Raw genomic sequence first — 20,578 nt, 5'->3', positions numbered from 1 at the left:
CAAATGAGAGATGGATGAAAACTGCTCAATTAAGAATGAGATTCAATTTACTCCTATATAGATTTGAAACTACTTTTAAAGATAAATCCAAAAACCATTACCAAATTGTAAATCAGGACTTAGGGTTCTTATTTGGAAAACAATATTACCTTATGTTTGACTTTTGTCCAAGGTAGGAAAATTTATACTCAAAATTTGTCAGAACGACCACCCAGACACAATAGCAAGGTTTGCTTTTGCTCAAGGCACACCCACAAGAATGTTGATCCCAGATCTAAATTGTGGTACTTCAAGGTGTGAGACAATGAAGCTCTCCAATGGCTAGCAAATATATGTTGTTATGACTTTTAATACCATTTAAGAATTTGCCTAAGGAAATGAATGCAATGCCAACATCTAGAAGCACAATAGATAACACAAGAGAGACAAGAGATAATCAAATGAGAATCTCAACAATGATCAAATGATAATGGATGAAAGCATCATAGAAGTTGTTGTATATAAAGGCAATCAAGATGACTAGGAGTCATGCAAAGAGATAAGCATAACAACTAAGCACATATCCACCAAGAGTGGATTATCCTCCATTGTGCATGAATAAGAATACAAAGGTGTATTTCATAAAGAAATGCAATAGATAAAATGTGCTCAAATAAGATGCAAACTATTGTGTTGTCTACATGAGCACTCATATGAATATGCAAACTCCTAGGTGTCTACGTGACAACTAATATGAAAATGCATTAACCTAAGTAAACTTAACTAAAATGTAAATAGTAAATACTTATTTACACCAAGAAAAAGGAAAAATTCACTAATTTTATCTTTATTTCACATTTCATGCAATGATTTTATAGTATGAAGAAAATGAAGTTGATCCAATCAAACCTTGATTCGCATACGGAGAAATCATGAGTAGTGGAAACTTTCACAAGAAACAAAAGAGGACATCATGGGGAAAATGTTTCACAAAATAATCAAATCCAAACATTTTAATAGTGCTTGTGAGTTTGTAGGGACCTACCCCAATATTTTAAGGTCTCGATATAAGTAGATGGCAAAATATATACTCATAAAGTTGGCTGCAAAGAGCAATGAGGAACTATGGGATGTAGAGGTTTCCTTATGCATAGACAACATCATGTATGGTAACTAATACTAAAACCAATCAAAGAATTGGGCACATAATTTTATACAAAATACATTTCATGAATAGAAAACTACATATTCTATTTGGTGTTCCATGGAGTTACATATTGTGAAGAGAAAGAAATTGATTGACTCAAACTTTGAAATATAGAAAAATGATGAAACAATGAACATCAAAATGCAAGTGGGAAAGGGTGTGCATGTTTGAGGTTTGTTGATGTGTGGAAAGGATGTATGATTGTTCATTGCATTAAATCATTGAAGAGATTTTATCTATATCTAAATTTTTTTATAACTTAATGAAAATATTCCCTCCATGAATTGTTACGATATCTATTTGTATTGGTTTAGTCTCTTATGTCAGTTAATGTATTGTTTCTTTCACATTTTAATTTAAGGGTGGAACTTTTTATTGTATATAGATAGAGTTGTATGCTCCAAAATATATTCAGAGCATAGTAGGTTTTGGGTGGTCTATACAAGTAGTTCGGTTGCACTTCATTTTGTCATTGAGCCAAGGAAGGAAAAAGTAAAATGCATATAATCATGTAGAAGAGATATAAATGGCATTTTTTGATATCAATATAAAGGGAGCTTACCCATATCAATTATTGTGTATACATTCTCTAGATAAGCCTAGCTAAAATGGCAAAATAATAGGCACAATAATATACCCATTGCATTTCATAATTAAAAGACTAGGGTCACTAATATTATCTTTATTTCACATTTCATGCAGTGAAATGATGAGTATTGGAAGCTTTCATAAGAAACAAAAGAGGACATCGTGGAGAAAATGTTTCACAAAATAATCAAATCCAAATATTTTAGGACTCGTGAGTTTGTAAGGACCTGCCCTGATATTTTAAGGTCTCAGTATAAGTGCATAGTAAAAGATACCCATATAATTGACTACAAAAAGCAATGAGGAATTATGGGATGTAGAGATTTCCTAATGCATAGACAACCATCATGTATGGTAACTAATATTAAAACCAATCAAATAATTGGGCACATAATTTTACACAAAATACATTTCATGAATAGAAAACTAAATATTCTATTTGGCATTCTATGGAATTACATATTGTAAAGAAAGAAATTAATTGACCCAAACTCGGACATATAGAGAAATGATGAAAAAATGAATATTAAATTGCAATTGGGAATGGGTGTGCATGTTTGAGGTTTGTTGATGCGCATGTATGATAATTAATCCTAAAACCAATTACAAAATTGGCACATTATTACCAATCACAAAATTGGCACATTGTTGTATACAAAATAATTTCATCATACCGATTATATTTATTAAATAAAAAACTATAAAATGTTGAATAACATTACTTATTCATTACATTTAATGAATAATTAAAAGATTTATACATTTAATACATAAATTGTTCATATTTTGAATAAAGCTTTGAAATAATTTTTTTTTAATTTTAAAGCTTTTAAAAATGTGTTAAAGACAACTCAACCATAAAACTGTCTAAATCTAACCTATAAGTTAAACTTTAGAAATATGCAAAGTTAAGATACTGTGCAACTATCTCAAAAAAATTATAAGAGGCAACTTCTCCAATTTAATTTTTTTTTTAATCAAAATATATATTACAATCATAGTCACCAGATGCCTAGTCAACGGCCAAATGAAGCAAGTTCAATACAATAAAATCAACATGGCTGTACAGATGAGCCACGAGGAATGTTGTACACAGAAAGAATGATAATCCTGATCCAATCATCCCCTCTTAGCAGACCCACTAAAGCTTTTTGCAAATTTATGTTCCCAACTCAAAAGCAGCATTCTTCCAACACACAACAGCAGCAGAGGGCAGCACAACTGCATTAAAACAATGGAGAAAATAATTTCTCAGATCCACATGAAATATGGAACAAATAAGACATTTCCTAATCCAATCATTCCTTCAATTATCTATTTCTCACAAGCAGCGGGTGTTGAGATGATAGATCGATTAAAACTACTCGATTTAGAATGAGATTCAATCCAGTCCTATATAGATTTGAAATTACTTTTAAAGATAAACCCATTGAGCATAACAAAAAAGAAATCAGAAGATTCACCATCCCTTCCAGAAGCCATCTCCTCTGGATTGTGTCTCAGGTGGAGGTCCTCCTTGTGGAGGGTAGGCCTGTTGAGGATACCCAGGTGGAGGGTAACCCTCCTGCGGGTACCCAGCGGAGGATAACCCTGTGGTGGTGGAGGATAAGCCTGTGGATACCCTGTTTACATTAACAATTTATAAGGAAAAAAGCATTTACAAATATTAAGATTGAGACAAATTTATGGATGAAAAATTCACAATCCATATTGGTTTAGATAAGATTGCTTCTAAATTTCTTACTATATCTGTTTTTCAATCACAGAACCAAAACAATCTTATCGAATTTTTCAGAAAACCCAAATGACAATGGAAAAGATTGAACATTTAAAAAAAACAATCCTTGGAAATGAGGAATACCTTGTGCAGGAGGAGCTCCAACGGGAGCCTGTTGCTGATTGTAATAACTCATTCTCTCTAAACTGAACAAACAAGAAACAAAGCCTGCAAATAATAATAATTAGAGTGTTCTCTGATGAAATGATATGAATGAATGCTGTGGAAATGTTCCCTTATAAGTTTCCAAGTAAAACACAGCTTAATTAATTAATTTCTCTTGTAGCCGGTTGAGTTTGTATTTATATGTAATTGTGATTGAAGAGTTGTTGGAGGTCGGCCAGGGAATGACGGATAAATCTAGAAATATGAACCACTTTTGCGCTCTCCCAAACTTCCTCTGTTCTTTTGTTTTTTTAACACATTTGCGATGTCGCGTCTATCTTTTCTGGGAATGATAGTTTGTTAAGTTTTGTGTATCTCACGCGACAAAGTGGTCAAATCCTACAATCCATCGCGTAATGTTTACCCGGAGTTTTTAGTATAAAAATAAAATGAGAAAAAGTCAGATTGTAAAGTTCAAATAGAAGAAGAGGTACCTGGTGACTTACTTTTAAAACTGATTTCAGTTATTAATTTTTGTGATGGAAGTTTACCTACATGTGCTTTTTAAGATTAAATAATTTTTGGTTAGAGTCTATTAATCTAGATATCTCTAATTACTATTTTTAAAAGAGTTTCAAAAATGAAAATGCATGTACTAATAATAGCTGCCAACACACATGTACTAATAATCAGTCATTTTTAATCTTTTTTTTTTAAAATTTAGAGGTACACTAAAAATTTGGCAAAATCAAACGTGCAATTTAGGAGTAGATGCTACTTTTTCTTTTCCCCTATTTGTAATTCTTATATTAATGTTTATATGTAAGGAATATATGTTTTAACTAAAAGTTTGTAAAGAAAAGTGGAAAATGAAGTATAATTTATCTTAATGGAATGAGTGCTAAGTTGTTCATCCATTTTCATGAGAGATAAGTTCTTGGGAATGACTCCTAAAAAATGAGTGGATAAACTAGGCTCAAAATTTACATAGGTAAATCCTAATAGCAATGTCATAATATTCTTGTAATTTTTAAATTTGAATATATAAGTTTTGAATTCTTCCCCATGACAACATCTATAAAATCTCTCTCTCTCTCTCTCTCTCTCTCTCTCTCTCTCTCTCTCTCTCTCTCTCTCTCTCACTCATGATAAATGATCAAATATAAAATATGAAATAGGATAAATTAAAGAATCTAAAATTTTGATTATTATTAGTTTAGATAATGGTATCATCAAATTTTATTTGGATTTCTTAATTTAAAAGTTAATAGTCTAAGATATAATTCTAAACATCAAAGTAGTTTCATATACTAATCTTGCTATGTAGCTAGTTACTTACTTCGTAAGCATAACTTCCATTGCATGTGAGTTGTATAACAATGACAAGTATGAAATGGATGATATTTGTAAAATAATAATCCTTATATATATAATCGTTGATATTTCATCCTTCTAAGAATATAATAGTTCCATTGAATCTTATTTTTAGAGCTAGTGTACTAAAAAAATGGTCCATGCCTATGGCCCATCTTTTCACATTCTATATTATGTGTTTGATATTTATCATTCACCCATATTGTATGTTTCATCATTGATGAAAGATAAAAAATTATTTAATTAATTACTTCTCTTTGATTTGACCTAACCTACCCCTTTCAAAATAATTTCAAAATCATCAAAGCTAATTCAATTTGCATCAATGTCATTGAATTTAACGGAAGTCCACCAACTTGTCCTCTTTACATGTAATTAACCCATAATTTATTCCTAAGTATTATGCTTTAAAAAAAAAACCTTTTCATGAAATATTATTTTCTATTAATTAATTGGTGAAATCATGACTTTTAAATTTTATAATTCATAATTTGCTAGTTTTATAAGAATAAATGAATTTTTACATTCAAATTTCCTAACTCTTACATTATCCTATTTTTTAAATTTTACCAATAACACCATCCCTTCCCATTTTTCAATCTAATTTGGTGTTTTCACTCTAATTTTCCGACTTTCTCTTGTAAACCTATATTTCCAAAATGACATTCTTACATTTCTCGTGATATGAAACTTTTCCAAATCAAGCTCTTTCATTATGAAAATCTTCCATTTGCACATCAAGTTGCTAATCTAGAGATTTGACCTTCAATCTCTATAAATTGAGATCAAAATTTCATTCAAAAAAAACTATCCTCATTTCATTCCGCATGTTATTATCATCTTTTTTACTTTGTGAATGAGTGTGATTGATCATGGGAACTACATCAACATGCTTTAGAGAGGAAGAAAGGCATTGGAGTGCATTGAATGGGTGCTTTCATTGAATTGTGTTTCATATTTTTGTGTGTTTCCCTTTCATTTCTTTAATGCTAGGACAAGATTGTTTTTCGTGCTTTTGGTTTTGATGGTTCCCTCAGTATGCATGTTTTTCACATCTCCCTAAATTCTTACATCTCGATCATGAAAGGAAATAAAATAAAATGAATACGGATCTAAAGTCTTTTAATAATTTAACTAATCTTAGAAAATTAGCAATTAAGCCACAAATAAATACTAAAATAAGTAATGGAGATAGGTAAATGAATAAGAATTAAGAGGCACTAGTGAAATTAAAGATGTGGTTTTTCTTTTGATCTTATTGAGTAATTCGCAATGTGTTACAAAAGAGGATTGAAAATGAAAATTTTATTGAGAATTTAAGTTTGGGAATTTGGAACAAAGATGTTTACTTATTATTTTTATGAGGAGAATTTAATCACAATGTATAGCCTAGTAATAAATAAACACTTCAAATATGCATGCAAGAGAATAGACAAAATACCTACAAAATGTAACACAAGATATATTCTGGGAAACCCTCATTGAGGGGGAAAAACCAAAAAAAAGGGCCTCCAAAAGCATCCATGATCATGTATTGTTCAACAAAACATCACTGCTATACAACCACGGAAGCCTTCAAAGCCATAGCCAAAACCAAGTAATCCATGTAAACAAGCATGAATCCACACATCTCATGACATGCTTCCAACCTCCACAAATGCTCCCTTGGCAAACCTGTCTCACTTGTCTTGCATCAACAACTAACCTTGTGGTAGCTTTAATAGTAGCAAGCTCCCACAAAACCACCAAGTGGTATTACATAAACCATGTGCTACCAGACCCCCATTGACCCACATTTAATATTAAGCACTTAATTTATTTTGCCTAATATTAAATAATTACATCAAATATTATCCCAATGTTAACACATTAATTTTAAAATTCATGGTAATATTTTTGGCATCAGTCTATCCATACCTCCCAAAAAGTATTTTTTTCTTGTCTTAAAATATATCCCAATTCATTGTACTTCTTTGTTGAAAGTTCTAGTTTATGTTCTCTACGTATCTTTTTTTGTGGACTACAACATTCTTGTTCTACAATGTTTTTTGCCTACATGGCTACATTAATTAGATAGACTCTCATTTGTAGAAGCCTCTTGTGTATTGTTTTCTAACAGAATCTTCTAATTGTCTTTGACATACTTGTATAGGAAACCCAATACGCTATACTAATTATTTGAGTCTATATGCCTCAGTGAGTGACTTTTTGACTCAATTGACTATGTACATTAGTTCATTGTTGCTTCCTGGTTGTAAATCAAGAGGATTATGTATTTTCATGTATTTGATTGGGTCATTAGATAATGAGAGTTTATTTTATGGCTTGTCTATATTCTTGTAGCATTTAATATGTTCAAATACTAATATTTTCCTTGCGCCAAAATCATTCTCAAGTCGTACCTCTTTTATCAAAGGGTCAAATTATTTTCTCTACTAATTCATTTACAAACTTGCTATGTTCAAATTTCTAGTTTTTGTTCAACACATATTTTTGTTTTGCAAACTATAGCATCCTTGCTCTATAATGTTATGTTCTTATATGGCTCCTAAGAATAGAATGTAACGCCCCGCCAAGGGACCCAAAAGAATTAACCTAAAGTTTTACTAAGTTTACTAAACATTTTTTTTTTAAAGTAAGAATGTATAACATACACATCAAACACATAGTAGCAGAAGCAATAACATGTAATCATCAACAAACATACATCACAAGTTACATTCCTTAAGGATCCCAAGACGTGGAGTAATATTTAAATTTAATTAATTATAAGTCTAACAACTACCACATACATATGAAAGAATAATCAGAAAGTCCAATGTCCATAATATAGATTTGTTCTGAATGCCTCTTGGCAAATTAATTCGGAATGCTCAATCATCCACTGTACATGTCACAGGGTATGAAAGGCTTAAAATATACATATATAAAGATAAAGGTACATCATCCTCAATTCCATGATACAAAGTATAGTAAAATAAATGAAATTATATACCATACATGATACATCCATCCATCGTAAAAAGATAAAACATCCACCATAAAATCTAACCATTCATCATAATAATCCATGAACAGAATGAAGGTATAAGCCAATAGTAATACTCCAGCCATGGTGTCTCAGATGGATCTCAATGGTAAGAGTAAAAGCACTACCACCCGACCGCGTGGAACCTAGATGGTCCACTCCCACCGCGCTGAGGAGATAGTCTCAAGTCCCAAACAAGGTATCAAAACACAAAACACAAGTACTCTCTAAGTCTGGGAAATCCTAAAAGTATACTAACTCAAAGGTTCAACATAGATAGACATCTAGAGCCAGAGGCACCACAAAGACACGTAGGAAACCTGCTATGCAAGCGGGAAAGTGTCATCGCAAAAGTCACATAGAAGTTACCCGAGCAATCTCTTAGGAATCCCGGCTCCCTAGTGATCCCTGCGACCACTAGTATCCTCTCGTACTGACGAAGCGTATTGCAGAATGCAAGGTCATAACCAAGCATTCTCTCTTCCCCATCCTAGCCTGTACTAGCACTCAAGGCATGGGAGAGAACATACAATTATCTTATTAGGTTCATTTAAGTTAGTATTTAGGTGAGATGTTTTCACTTGTTAAAACAACTTACAATGGGTTACTCCAGGCAGCCTCTTAGGGCCCCGATCCCCATTGCAAGCCACTTCCCGACACTACACATAGATAACCTACCCTAGGCTGATGAAATCACAAATCAAAGAATCATAATAAAATCACCTCAGTCCTATACAAGCAACTGAAAAACATCATAAAAGATAAGCCACAAAAATTACATTAGTTCTTCATGAGCAACAGGTAAGCATAAAATAATAATCATATGATCACAATAGTTCTCTATCAGCAACTGAAGGCATCAATGATAAATCACAATACTGATCAAAGACTCCAAAATGGTCAAGTCAACACATGACATCATCAAGAACATAACAAACACTTCAGTCCTCTCAAGCGACCGAAAGCAATCCAAGTATAACTGATTGAGACTCAAAAATGGTTATCAAATATAATTGATCGAGACTCAAAAAATGGTTATCCAATATAACTGATCGATGACTCAAAAATGGTTATCCAATATAACTGATCGATGACTCAAAAATGGTTAAGTCAGGTATCTTATATACATACACTTCAGCTTCATACCAGGAAACTAGAAAGCAATAACAAACAGTAAATACAATCATGTCATAGAGCACTCCTTCACATTACCAGGTCGGATTAAGAAAGATCGAGACCAAATCATCATAACATCACATTCACAACCCCGAGCCTCTGGTAACAACCTAAACTGGTCAACACTAGAACAATCCCCAAAACTCCAAAAGCACAGACAGAACAATAAAACAGTACAGTTCATATCTTGGATTTGATTTCAAATACACAGTAGGGTTAAAAGTAAAGTTTCAGTCTGCATTTCAAAGTATGTTTTAAGTAAGAAGATTCTCTTATTACCCTATAGTTAACCCATATATTTGTTGAATGAAAATAAGGATTTATTCCCATAATTCTTGAAATCGATTTTCTAAAAGATAAATATACTTAACATTATTAAATGTTATTTATCAATTATTAATTAATTAATCAACAATCATTAACAATTTTCTTTAAAACAATATATATATATTTATATTGTTAATTAACTTAATTAATTAACAACTAAAATTTATAGTTTAATCCTCTTAAAAATTATTATAAAACTTATTATTAAAATAATAAAAAAGTTATTATAATAAAAATTATTAATAAAATTATAATTAATATTTAAAATTTATATAAAGTAATTTCAAAGTTTATATTATTAAAACTTATAACAAAATCGAATTATATATAACAAAGGCATATAATAAAGTTTTATAAAACAAAAATTACTAGCGATTTAATAAATCACTATTTGTGCAGGGTACTACAACGCAAGGTACTGCTGCGTTAGCAGTACCTGCTGTCGCAGCAGTACATACTGCGATACGCAAGTGGCAGGGGGTGTGGGTCAACGACCCCCCTCCCCCCCCATATAACACATATTTTATTTTTGTTTTAGTTTAATTTAATTTAATTATTATTAATTTAATTTATTTTTTTAAAACCAAACTTTTAACTTATATTAAATTCACTCATTTAAAATATAATTTTGTTTATTAATCAATTTCTTGACATTAAATTTTAATATTATTATTAATATATATATGTATATATATATTTTTTAATTTAATTAATTAATTAATTAATTTTTAGAAACATTTACAATTATAATCTGATAGAGAAAATAATTCCAACCCTATGAATTTTCTTTTTAAATCTCAAAACTCTCCCCAATTAATTCTATCTCTACTCCATTTTAATTCAATTCTAAATCCCGATTTAATTTTGTTGAAGGATGTTCCTAAACAATTTTTCAATCTAGATTATAAATGAAATCGAATAGCAAAAGATCCAGAACGAAGAAATGACACATTCGAGAAGACAAGTTCTTACAATCACGAAGTAGACAGGAATATCAAATTGCATAATTCAATCAGTGATCAAAACACAAGACCCTACCTAAACCTGATGCTAATACACAAACGCATGAGAATTTTGAGAAGATTTGTCTCCAAAAGTCGCGTCCAAATTCGTCTCTAAAATTCATGCCCAAAATTTCGTTCTCAAAATTCATCTCCCAAATTTCTTGTCCAAATTCATGTCCCCCAAAAAATGAACCCCCAAAGTTGTGATAAGGAGTCTTCTCCTCAAATCGGGGCACTAATTGTGCATTCACCCGAGAAGACTCTTTGCTCAACTGAGTTAACTCCAAAATTAACTTTTATTATCTTTGCTTTATCTTTTTAATGCATATTAAATGAATCATTAAATAACTTTATTTCATTTTTTCACTTGACTTCTATTTTTAATCTTTAATACTTTTAATCCCATGCGCACATTAAGAAATTAAAATAACATTATTATTTCCTCTTATTTTATCTTTTAATTTATTTCTTTATTTTCAACACATGCTCGCATCATGCAATCTTACAACTTTTAATAATTAATATATTTTCACTTTTTAATTTATTTTAGAACTTAATTGATAAAATATTTAATTAACTTAAATAACAATAATATTTAGCATTTATTTAAAAATGAACTCTAAATATATTATTATTAAATTAAATAAATATTATAATGTTCTAAATTATCCTTAAACTTTTATCTCCAAATTTAATTCTTTTTATTTAATTAATTTCTCAATTAATTAAATATAATCAAATATTAAAATATCATAATAATCTTCTATTAAATTGAATCATTAATTAATCATTTTAATTAATTTCTTTTATATTTAAACTCATGCTTAGATCATGCGATCTAGAAACCTTTAATAATTTAATATCTTTTCCACTTTTAATTTATTTAAGAAACTTTAATTGATAAAATATTTATTAATTCAATTAATAATAATATTTAGCATTTATTTAAAAATGAACTCTAAATATATATTATTATTAAATTAAATAAATATTATCACATTCTAAAATTATACTTCAAATTTTTATTTCCAAATTTAATTCTTTTTATTTAATTAATTTCTCAATTAATTAAATATAATTAAATATTAAAATATCATAATAATTTTCTATTAAATTAAATCATTAATTAATCCTTTTAATTAAACTTAATTAATAGAAAATACATCAAGGACTCATAAAGCAACATACGAAAACCCATCATAGAAAAATACATACTAAATCAAACAAAAGGGTTATAATCACGAAATAACATCATTTGATGCATTCGGAGGGTACTTAACTCAGATACTTGCCCTAATTATCAATTAGGACAATTGGCTAAAGGGTTTAGGAATTGGACTTAAGAGTTTATCTCCCCTCTCTTACCATTGAGATAATGCGATAGGGTACGCTCATCCTGGCAATTTAGGGAAGTCGATACCCGGTACCTGCAACCTGCATAAAATTCACGCATGTACAGACACAATATTCTAAGCTAAACAACCAATGGCAGGAAGTGGTGCATCGTGTAGATCTCGACTAGCAGGTGACTACGACTCCCTTCCTTAACCACATCAGAAACACCATACATTAAGAAAACAAACACACACACCATACACATGCAGTTTGGGGTAAGTATCCATAAGAAAGCACATGTGACAATAAACCATCTAACTAATCATCATCGATAATTGAAAACATTGAATAATCATCATACATGCATGAAATATAGAGTACCAAGTCATCTCATCATATAATAAATTGAGTGCAAAACAACATCTGATAATCTGAAAGTAATGCTACTAAACATCAAGTATAAAACTGGCCTAAAAGAGTTTGGCAATTAAAACAAAATGTGAACTAGGGGTAGACACTACATAGAATAGAAAAAAATAATTAAACATACTCATATACGTAGAGGCATCCCTTGTACTAGTTTTTGAGAGAACCTGCTAAAATGTCTTTGTTATTAACTATATAGAAAACCCAATAAGTTGTATAGATTATTCAAGTCTTAATGCCTTAGTGAATATCTTTATCTTATTGTATATGTTAGTTCACTATTTCTCCTTGGTTGTAAATGAAGTGATTTTCATATTTTTATCTTCCTATTTCAACTATTCAATAAGAGGGATTGCTTTTATAGCTTGTTTATATATTTGTATCAATTAATATGTTAAAATAGTAATATTTTTCTTTTCAATAAAAAAAAATATCTCAAATCATTTTACTTCTTTTCTCAAAGATTCAAGTTGTTATTTTCCTTCTTTTTCATTGATGTATATTTCATTTTTTGTTCTACATACATCTTGTTTTGTTAACAATAACATCTTTTTTTTGCAATGTTGTGTGCATATATGGCTCCAAAACATGGCAACAATTAGAAATACTTGCATTTATAAAGGTGTTATGTGTTACATTTATCCATGAGACATTGGATTATTACTTAGTTGAATAATACTGTTATTATTGCAATACACGACTACAAAACCATCCTGAAGTTGTTGTTGATACTGTAACATTTTGCTTAATCAAATAGCTTGACAAGTAGTAGAAGTGAAAAATTTGTATTCAACCTCTACAATAAGAGGTATAGTGGAAAGCTACTTAGATGTCCAAGAAATGACCACAAAAACAAGACTAAATATAGAATCAAAAGTAGAATTGTTTATTGAACCTACCAAATTGGAATCATTATATTGAACTCACTTACTCCCCTTAGAATGCTAAAACTAAAAGGTCATAACTGCATTGTTCCTTATATCTAGGCTAGTAGTGGTCAAATAAAGAAAACTTTCAATGAGCATGCAATAGACAATAGGACTTACAAAAGGAGAACCATGAGAACTAGGCAACTTAACATCAACCTCCATAGGTTCAAAATGTGGAATTTATCTCTTCGAGATAAATTTTTTATTCATGTACGATCAATAAAGTGACATGTTATTGTTGGGATCTCCTTTTATAATTCAGATCATTCCAATGCTTCTATACTATCTATTTGTATCATTCTAGTTTATTTTTTCTTTCAAATTTCTTCTTGATTTTTATGCTTGTTCAAAAAAATCTACCTCCTCATTTCTCCATTCTTTAGAGCATATCTCCTACTCCTTGTACTAGCTCTTTGCTTCATATGGTATTTTTTTTGTATTCACATTACAATTTATGCTTTGATAGCTCTCCCAATGGACCCACCCTTGATTTTGCTACAATTGTAGAGGAAGGAATTCAGACTTCCACCTATTGCTACTCTATGAAAGATATTTTTCAAATCTCTCAAATTTTGTCCAAGATTATTTTCAAATGTCCAAATCCCAAAATATGGAAATATTGCAAGACTATTGTCCATACTCATGCTTTAAAGAGAAACTTTTAGAGTGGCAATCCATTTTCAAACTAATATCTAATGTTCTAAACAAGAAAACACATGAAAATATTGTATATCACTCTGTACAGATTGGAATCAAACTTACTACTAAATGATGTAATCTACATGAAGTATTTGATTCTTCCAATAGATTTTCTTTTCTATTTAATCCTTGTTAGACTAGAAATGCTTTTAAAGTGGAGGTTCCCTTTAATATTTGAAAAAGGTAAAACTTTCCTCTTGTTATGTGATGCTTTGTTGTGTGTGTCTCCCTTGACATAGTGTAATATCACCTTTGCATATTTCTAGTGAAGTTCATGTGGCTTCACATAAAGTATAAAATGTAATAATATTGCACCTAATACTGAATATAAAATTTCATCAAATATTCCAATGTATCTATAAAGTAAGCTTTAAACAATATTTAGTTTAAGATGTAGTGTGTACCTTATAGATATGAAATATTTTTTCCTCCTCTTTAGAAACTTATGCAGTGGATGTCTATTTATTTAAATGAAACTAATTCGCAACAGGAAACAATTTGGTTCACAATTCCAAATAGATAAAAAACTAAGGCAATGTTGGACAATAATTAATGAATTTTCATAGGAATCCACAAAACTAGTTACATAGTATAAGAGAACTAATTCCAGATGTCAAGCATACCAAAAATTTAGGCTTGTTAATTTTTCACATTAAGATACTCATGCTAAAAATCAATTCATAATTTGCAATTTTTTTCAAGTTCCATAGGTCACAAAAAATGTAATATAAAAGTATATGCTCTTTTTTAATTCTTAAATTTTTTTTTGTTTCATCATAATCTTGATTTTAAAAGCATTATACTTTTTTTATGAATAGACATTTCCTATTAATTAAATATTAAGATACGTATCCACAAAAAAGGGGTCAAGTGATACAAGACCACCCTATAGTTCAATTGGAATATAGTCGAATAAGACAACTACTCATAAAAAAATATTAACATAATAAATAAAGCCCTCAGGCTGCAAGAGCAGTGTCAACCAAGGGAGAGTCTTTATCATCAGAACCCCAAAAGTCCTTGGGTTTGGTAGTTAGCTCAAAGGGAGCCCAACCATTAGCAGGAATGGCAACAACATCATGAGGTTTTTTTCTGGATAGGATGTGATTCCACACTTTCCATCAAATTCCACAACACATCAAACAAGTTGCAGGTCCTAAGGGCCCATAGAAAACTCTTCCAAAGTTGCCTTCAAAAAAATACCTTGATGAAGATCTCACTAAATTATAGGTTACTGAACTCAAATACGTTTGAACACTAGTTGTAGTCGGCTTTGAGGGTAAATGGGTGGTTATCTATAACCTTAAGGCAGTTATTAGAAACAATCCTCCTCTTGGCTAGGTTTTTAGGGCAGCCCCCAAGACTAAATGATGATGGAAGGCTTAGGGAAGGAAGGAGTGTAGGGACTCCTTGATTGTTTGATGTTCGAATGGTAATAGTACTCTTTGGTCTCTTCCTGGTCCTTTTATGGATGTCATTGGTACTGCGGATATTATTCGTGTTACAAAGAATCACGAGAGTCCTACTCGTCCTCTTCCCAAGATTCTTGGATTTCACTAGCTATCTACTTATTGTAATGAGGTTAAGTCTTCTAGATGTATCAAGGGATCTGGTGGGATCGCCTATCTCATCCATGACCACCTTGTCAGTAGAACGACTGTTATGCATTTGGACAACCTTGTTAGGTTCATGTGGGTCTATATTAGAGGCATGATGGTTAGAGATCTTTTCATTATGGTTTGGTATTTCTCTCTAGCTACTTCTCCTTATGTGGTCCATGGTTCCAAGGGGGACCCTTATGGTGATCTCCATGACTATATTGATAGGTTCTTGGCCCTAGGGAATTTAATCATTTTAGGGGACTTCAACACTCACACCTGGGATCTTCAACTCCCTTTTTATGATCAATAGAAAAACTCCATGTGCACTTCCAAGTTATGTCATTGGTATTGTAGATATTATTCTTGTTACAGAGATTCATGAGAGTCCTACTTGTCCTCTTCCTAGGATTCTTGGATTTCACTAGCTATCTACTTATCGTGATGAGGTTAAGTCTTCTAGAGGTATCATGGGATCTGGTGGGATTGCCTATCTCATCCATGACCACCTTGTTAGCAGAACAACCGTTATTCATTCTGGCAACCTTGTCAAGTTCATGTGGGTCTATATCAAAGACATCTTGGTTAGAGATTTTTTCATTGTGGTTTGATATTTCCCTCTAGCTACTTCTCCTTACGTGGTCCATGGTTCCAAGGGGGACCCTTATGGTGATCTTCATGACTAAATTGACAGGTTCTTTGTCATAGGGAATTTAATCATTTTAGGGGACTTCAATGCTCACACCAAGGATCTTCAACTCCATTTTTATGATCAACAGATAGACTCCATGTGCACTTCCAAGTTTGATAGGGATGATCTTAATCTACAACGTTCATCTAAGGACATCGAGGGCCCTCTGACATGGTATGGCCAACACCTTCTTCAGCTCTATGAATCTTCCTCTCTTGTGATTCTTAATGGGCTTTCTTGCTTCCCTAATTTTGATTGTTTCACGTGTTGGCCCCATTGTGGTGGGGCTAATGTTGTTGACTACATCCCTATTTGTACCTCCTTCATCCCTTTCATGAGTCACTTATCTATTTTCCACCTTCCATTGGCATACCACTCCCTCCTTTGTCTCACCCTTCATGCCCCTCCACTCAACCCCCTTTTCCTCTCCCACCATACACCCCCACTGCCTCTATCCTTCGGCTCTTCCCTCGCCCACTTGCACCACCATCTCCTTCACCAATGTCAATCTTGACCTCTTCCTCATCCACCTTCAGTGCCTCCTTCCAATTGCTTCCCTCACCAACCTACCTTGTGCCTCTAGCATGTTTGACCTTATCTCCATAGCAATTTGTGAGTCAGCCACCCCCTCCCTCCCTCACTCCTCTATCAATCTCATTTCTCATCCCTCCTACCCTAGTTCTTGTCCTTAGAATCAATGGTTTGATGATGACTACAAGTCCTTCCACTTCCTACTTCATTCCATGCACACTTCTCTAGATCCCTCCTTTCTCTTGGTTATGCTCTCTTACCATAGCTTTCTTCACTAGAAGAAGCATCTCTTCTACCTTGAGTGGTGCAGGTCTCAGCTCCTCCCTTTGGGTCTTTCCAAAACATTTTTGGCATACACTCTTTCCTCGCCCCCTCACTCTTCCCACAGATGTAGACTTTGGCTCCCTCCTTTCCCACATCACAACACTTTATGACATCCCTAACTAGCCCCCTCTTTGTGTCAATCCCCCCTTCATTGCCACATCTTTACTATCTCCACCATCTCTAAGGTTGTTAGAACCATGAGTTGTAGTAAGGTTGCTAATGAGGAAGGTTTCCAGGCAAAGCTCTTCAAGATGGGAACCTCAATCCTTGGATCATCTCTTTCTTTTCTTTTCAATGGAGTGGTTTGCACTAATTTTCCACCTTCTTGGTCTCACCATATTATCCACCTGATCCATAAGGTTGGTCCAAAATTTGATTTGAGAAACTACAAGACTATTATGATCAGGAATACCATTGCCAAACTCTATGCCACAGTGCTACATATCACTCTCACAAGACAGCTGGACAATTTGGGATGCAAGGCCAGAGGTCAAGTAGGTTTCAAAGTATATTTTTAGACTACCGACCATATTCTCACCCTTAGGGCTATGATTAAGGATTCTTGGAACCACTCTATGAAAGTTTACTGCTACTTTTTTGACTTTCATAAAGCTTTTTTTTGGTCCCCTAAGCAGTGTTATTTCAGCAACTCAGAGATATTGGGGTTTTTGAGATTCTTCTCATTATCATCATGAGACTTTACAAGAGTGTTGTTGGACATCTTAGGACTCCACAAGAATTATCTAACTTCATTCAGAGTAATAGTGGTGTTAAGTAGGGTTTCCCTCTTTCCCCTATGATTTTCAACATCTACCTTGATGAGCTTGAGACTTTTATGAGGGGTGTTTCACATCTTGAAGATAGATGTTATCTTCACGAGGTTCGGATGTCCAACCTTGTCTTTGCTCACAACATGGTTCTTTTTTCCTCCTCACCTAACGGGTTATGGTGGCTTTTGGATGGTTTAGCCTCCTTTTATGATTCTTAGTAGTTGGTAATCAACTTGGGTAAGACCCAAGTTATAGTTTTCAATAGCTTGAAAACATCATATTGTCGATTCTTTTTCAGTGGGACCGAGATCAAGAGGATCTCAAGCTATACTTATTTAGGTAGTTTGTTTTCAGGACCACATTTTAGTTTGAGACCAGCCATGACATCACGGGTAAATAAGGGGTTGGGTTCACTAGCCTTGCTTGAGTGGCAGTGCTTCAAACACCATTTCCAAGATACTACATCTAAGATGTCTATCTTAGATTCCCTAGTTAGACCTATTTCCCTTTATGGTTCCATTGTTTGGGGACCTTCCCTCCTAACCATCAATTGGGCTTTGATCAAGAGAGTTCAAACTCTCCTTCTGTGGTGCCTCATCTATTTTTAGCCAACTATACCTACCAGTATTATCTTAGCCAAGTTTGGTGCTCATCCCTTCAAACTCTACATGATATTTGATCTAGTTTGGTTACTTCATAGAATCAAGGGTTTTGTGGGCTCTATTGATGGTAGATATCATTATTCTTACCTAGCTTACTGTTCTTCAACTTTGATTGTTGCCTCAGATCCAACTCCAGACATGCTCATTGCTAGTATGCTCAAGTTTATAGGCTCCTCAGAACTGTTGGTATTGATATTGATCACCTTCCCCCTTTTTTATATTCATTGGATGCTCCCACTCATCTCCTCCTCCCTGAATCAGAGTTGAATGAAATTACCAGGATGGACATCTACAGGAGGTATGTCCAAGTGACTTGGGTCAATCTTTCAGGGGGTCTTTGTCCTTGTATGGATTTCTATGCGAAGAACTTTATTGACATCTAGGATGATATCATTATTTGTCCCTACTACTCTTCTCATTGATGGCCCCATGCCCTATGCATCCAACTGAGCTCTTTTAGAGTGGGTTCTCACTGGCTCCATATTTAGAAAGATCATCAAACTAGAAAAGTTGAGAGGATTTGTCAGTGTTGTTATATGGATGCAATCGAGAATGAGATATACTTTATATTTTACTATCCCATATACTATGAGATTAGAGGGAGGTTTCATTGCTTATTTAGAGAGTGCAAGTCCTTGATCTCCTTTTTTAGGTATGATGACCAATGATGCCTTGGTATTTTTCTACAAGAGGCTCTCTATCTTTGGGATTTCACCCTTCAGGAGTTTTCTGCCACTAGATCTGCATCTCTCAATCTACTTATCACTTCCTTCTTTACCCCGATTACCTCTCCTAGGGGAACCAAGTGGCCTTGGTGTTCATCCACAAATACTCACACTAGATCGAGGAGACCACATAGAGACCACTTGCACCACCAGCAATAGCATACCTCCTCTACTCGATGTAGGGCTCATATTTCTTTGCACATGGGTAGCTATCCTTATGTTTTGAGCTACTTTTCCACGGTTACGAACCACTAGTTTTGAGGTTTTGTAGCCCCTCTCTTTCTTTTCTTTTTGTTTTTCTTGTTTCTATTTTGTTTTGTAGTACTCAGACCATTTGGTGGTCTAGCTACTTTCTAGCCCAAGTTTGTATTCTTAGTCCCTTAGACCCACTTGTGGTCTCCTATTGGACATTAATAAATTTTCTTTTCTTTTCTTTTCTTTTCTCCCTCTGCCCTGGGTAGAGAGATAGCTAAATCAAGCTGAGGGAAAGCCCATTTGGGGTCTCTATGAGTAGAAGGCTAGCCTGCATCAGGGGCAACAAGAGGAGCCACTAGGGACCAACCCAAACCCAACCTCCATAGAGGTAAGGCTAAGTGGCAGTGACCACCAAAACTGCCATTGGGAGAGCAACGATAAGGTTGTGACTTGGGAGTAAGCGAGTGATGCACTAAACTGCTTTGAACTCTCTGATGACTACAAGCAATATGATCATCGAATAAAGCATCTAGTAGCACTCGAGCAATCATACAAGGGGTATTTCCCCAATGAGCTAAAAGCTCCTAGAGGTGAGCAACCTCCAGCATGACCTTATTTTTTTGTACTTGAATGTCTGTCATGACATTATTAGAAATACATGCTTTAGAATACATAGCAACATATATATCAAGAAAGTTGTGAGAGAATAAAAAGCATTGTGGTCTTTTCGTATCATAAATAAAATCTCCATTATGAAAGCATGCCATATCTTGGAGCACTGAAAAGGAAGCCTGGGTGAATCTCCTAGCACAACCATACGCCCATGTAAAGGCTTTTGAGTTGAAAGGCTTGAAAAACTCATGGATATAGAGCCAATAATTTTGGGCTTGCTTGGAAAACAAAAAAATATGCAAGAAACTTTTCAATTGGCCACAAAAAGGATATCTAGGGTCCCAGACTCCCAGATGTCAGAGCCAAGGGCTCAATGGTAGCCTTTGGAAAAGGAGACACCAGACAAAGTGAGCTATTTTTGGCTCCGTGATGGTTTTCCAAACTGTGGAAAATCTAAGACTCCAAATCTTGTGAGAGGATTGCAAATGCCAACATTGGTTGAGATTATCAACCATT

At 33.2% G+C, this 20,578-nt stretch overlaps 1 protein-coding gene across 2 annotated transcripts; it reads right to left on the bottom strand.

Annotated features, from left to right (window-relative positions):
• Positions 1-2,726: 2,726 nt before the first annotated feature.
• On the bottom strand, positions 2,727-3,806 carry LOC149561523 (uncharacterized). 2 transcript variants are annotated; one of them, XM_089823796.1, is made up of 3 exons: positions 3,636-3,806; positions 3,238-3,396; positions 2,727-2,995 (listed from the first exon to the last, which is right to left on the bottom strand). In XM_089823796.1, exons 1-3 carry the CDS (start codon positions 3,685-3,687, stop codon positions 2,934-2,936), a joined length of 273 nt encoding a protein of 90 aa, XP_089679922.1. In that variant the 5' UTR covers positions 3,688-3,806; the 3' UTR covers positions 2,727-2,933. The 2 variants fall into 2 exon arrangements, with proteins under 2 accessions (XP_089679922.1, XP_089679923.1); XM_089823797.1 differs by having other exon boundaries at positions 3,238-3,385.
• Positions 3,807-20,578: the final 16,772 nt, after the last annotated feature.

The sequence above is a fragment of the Cupressus sempervirens genome, chromosome 4 (assembly GCF_028749045.1).
Source record: "Cupressus sempervirens isolate cs-2001-9-10 chromosome 4, ASM2874904v1, whole genome shotgun sequence".
Classification (NCBI taxonomy): Eukaryota; Viridiplantae; Streptophyta; class Pinopsida; order Cupressales; family Cupressaceae; genus Cupressus; species Cupressus sempervirens.
The sequence above is the reverse complement of the archived record's forward strand: the minus strand, read 5'-3'. Positions and strand labels throughout refer to the sequence as shown.

Coding starts and splice junctions, on each gene's coding strand:
- LOC149561523 (XM_089823796.1), bottom strand. CDS start 3,687: ATGAGTTATTACAATCAGCAACAGGCTCCCGTTGGAGCTCCTCCTGCA. Junction 3,397..3,635: donor TGGAGCTCCTCCTGCACAAG/GTATTCCTCATT, acceptor TAATGTAAACAG/GGTATCCACAGGCTTATCCT. Junction 2,996..3,237: donor GATGGCTTCTGGAAGGGATG/GTGAATCTTCTG, acceptor GTTTTAATGCAG/TTGTGCTGCCCTCTGCTGCT.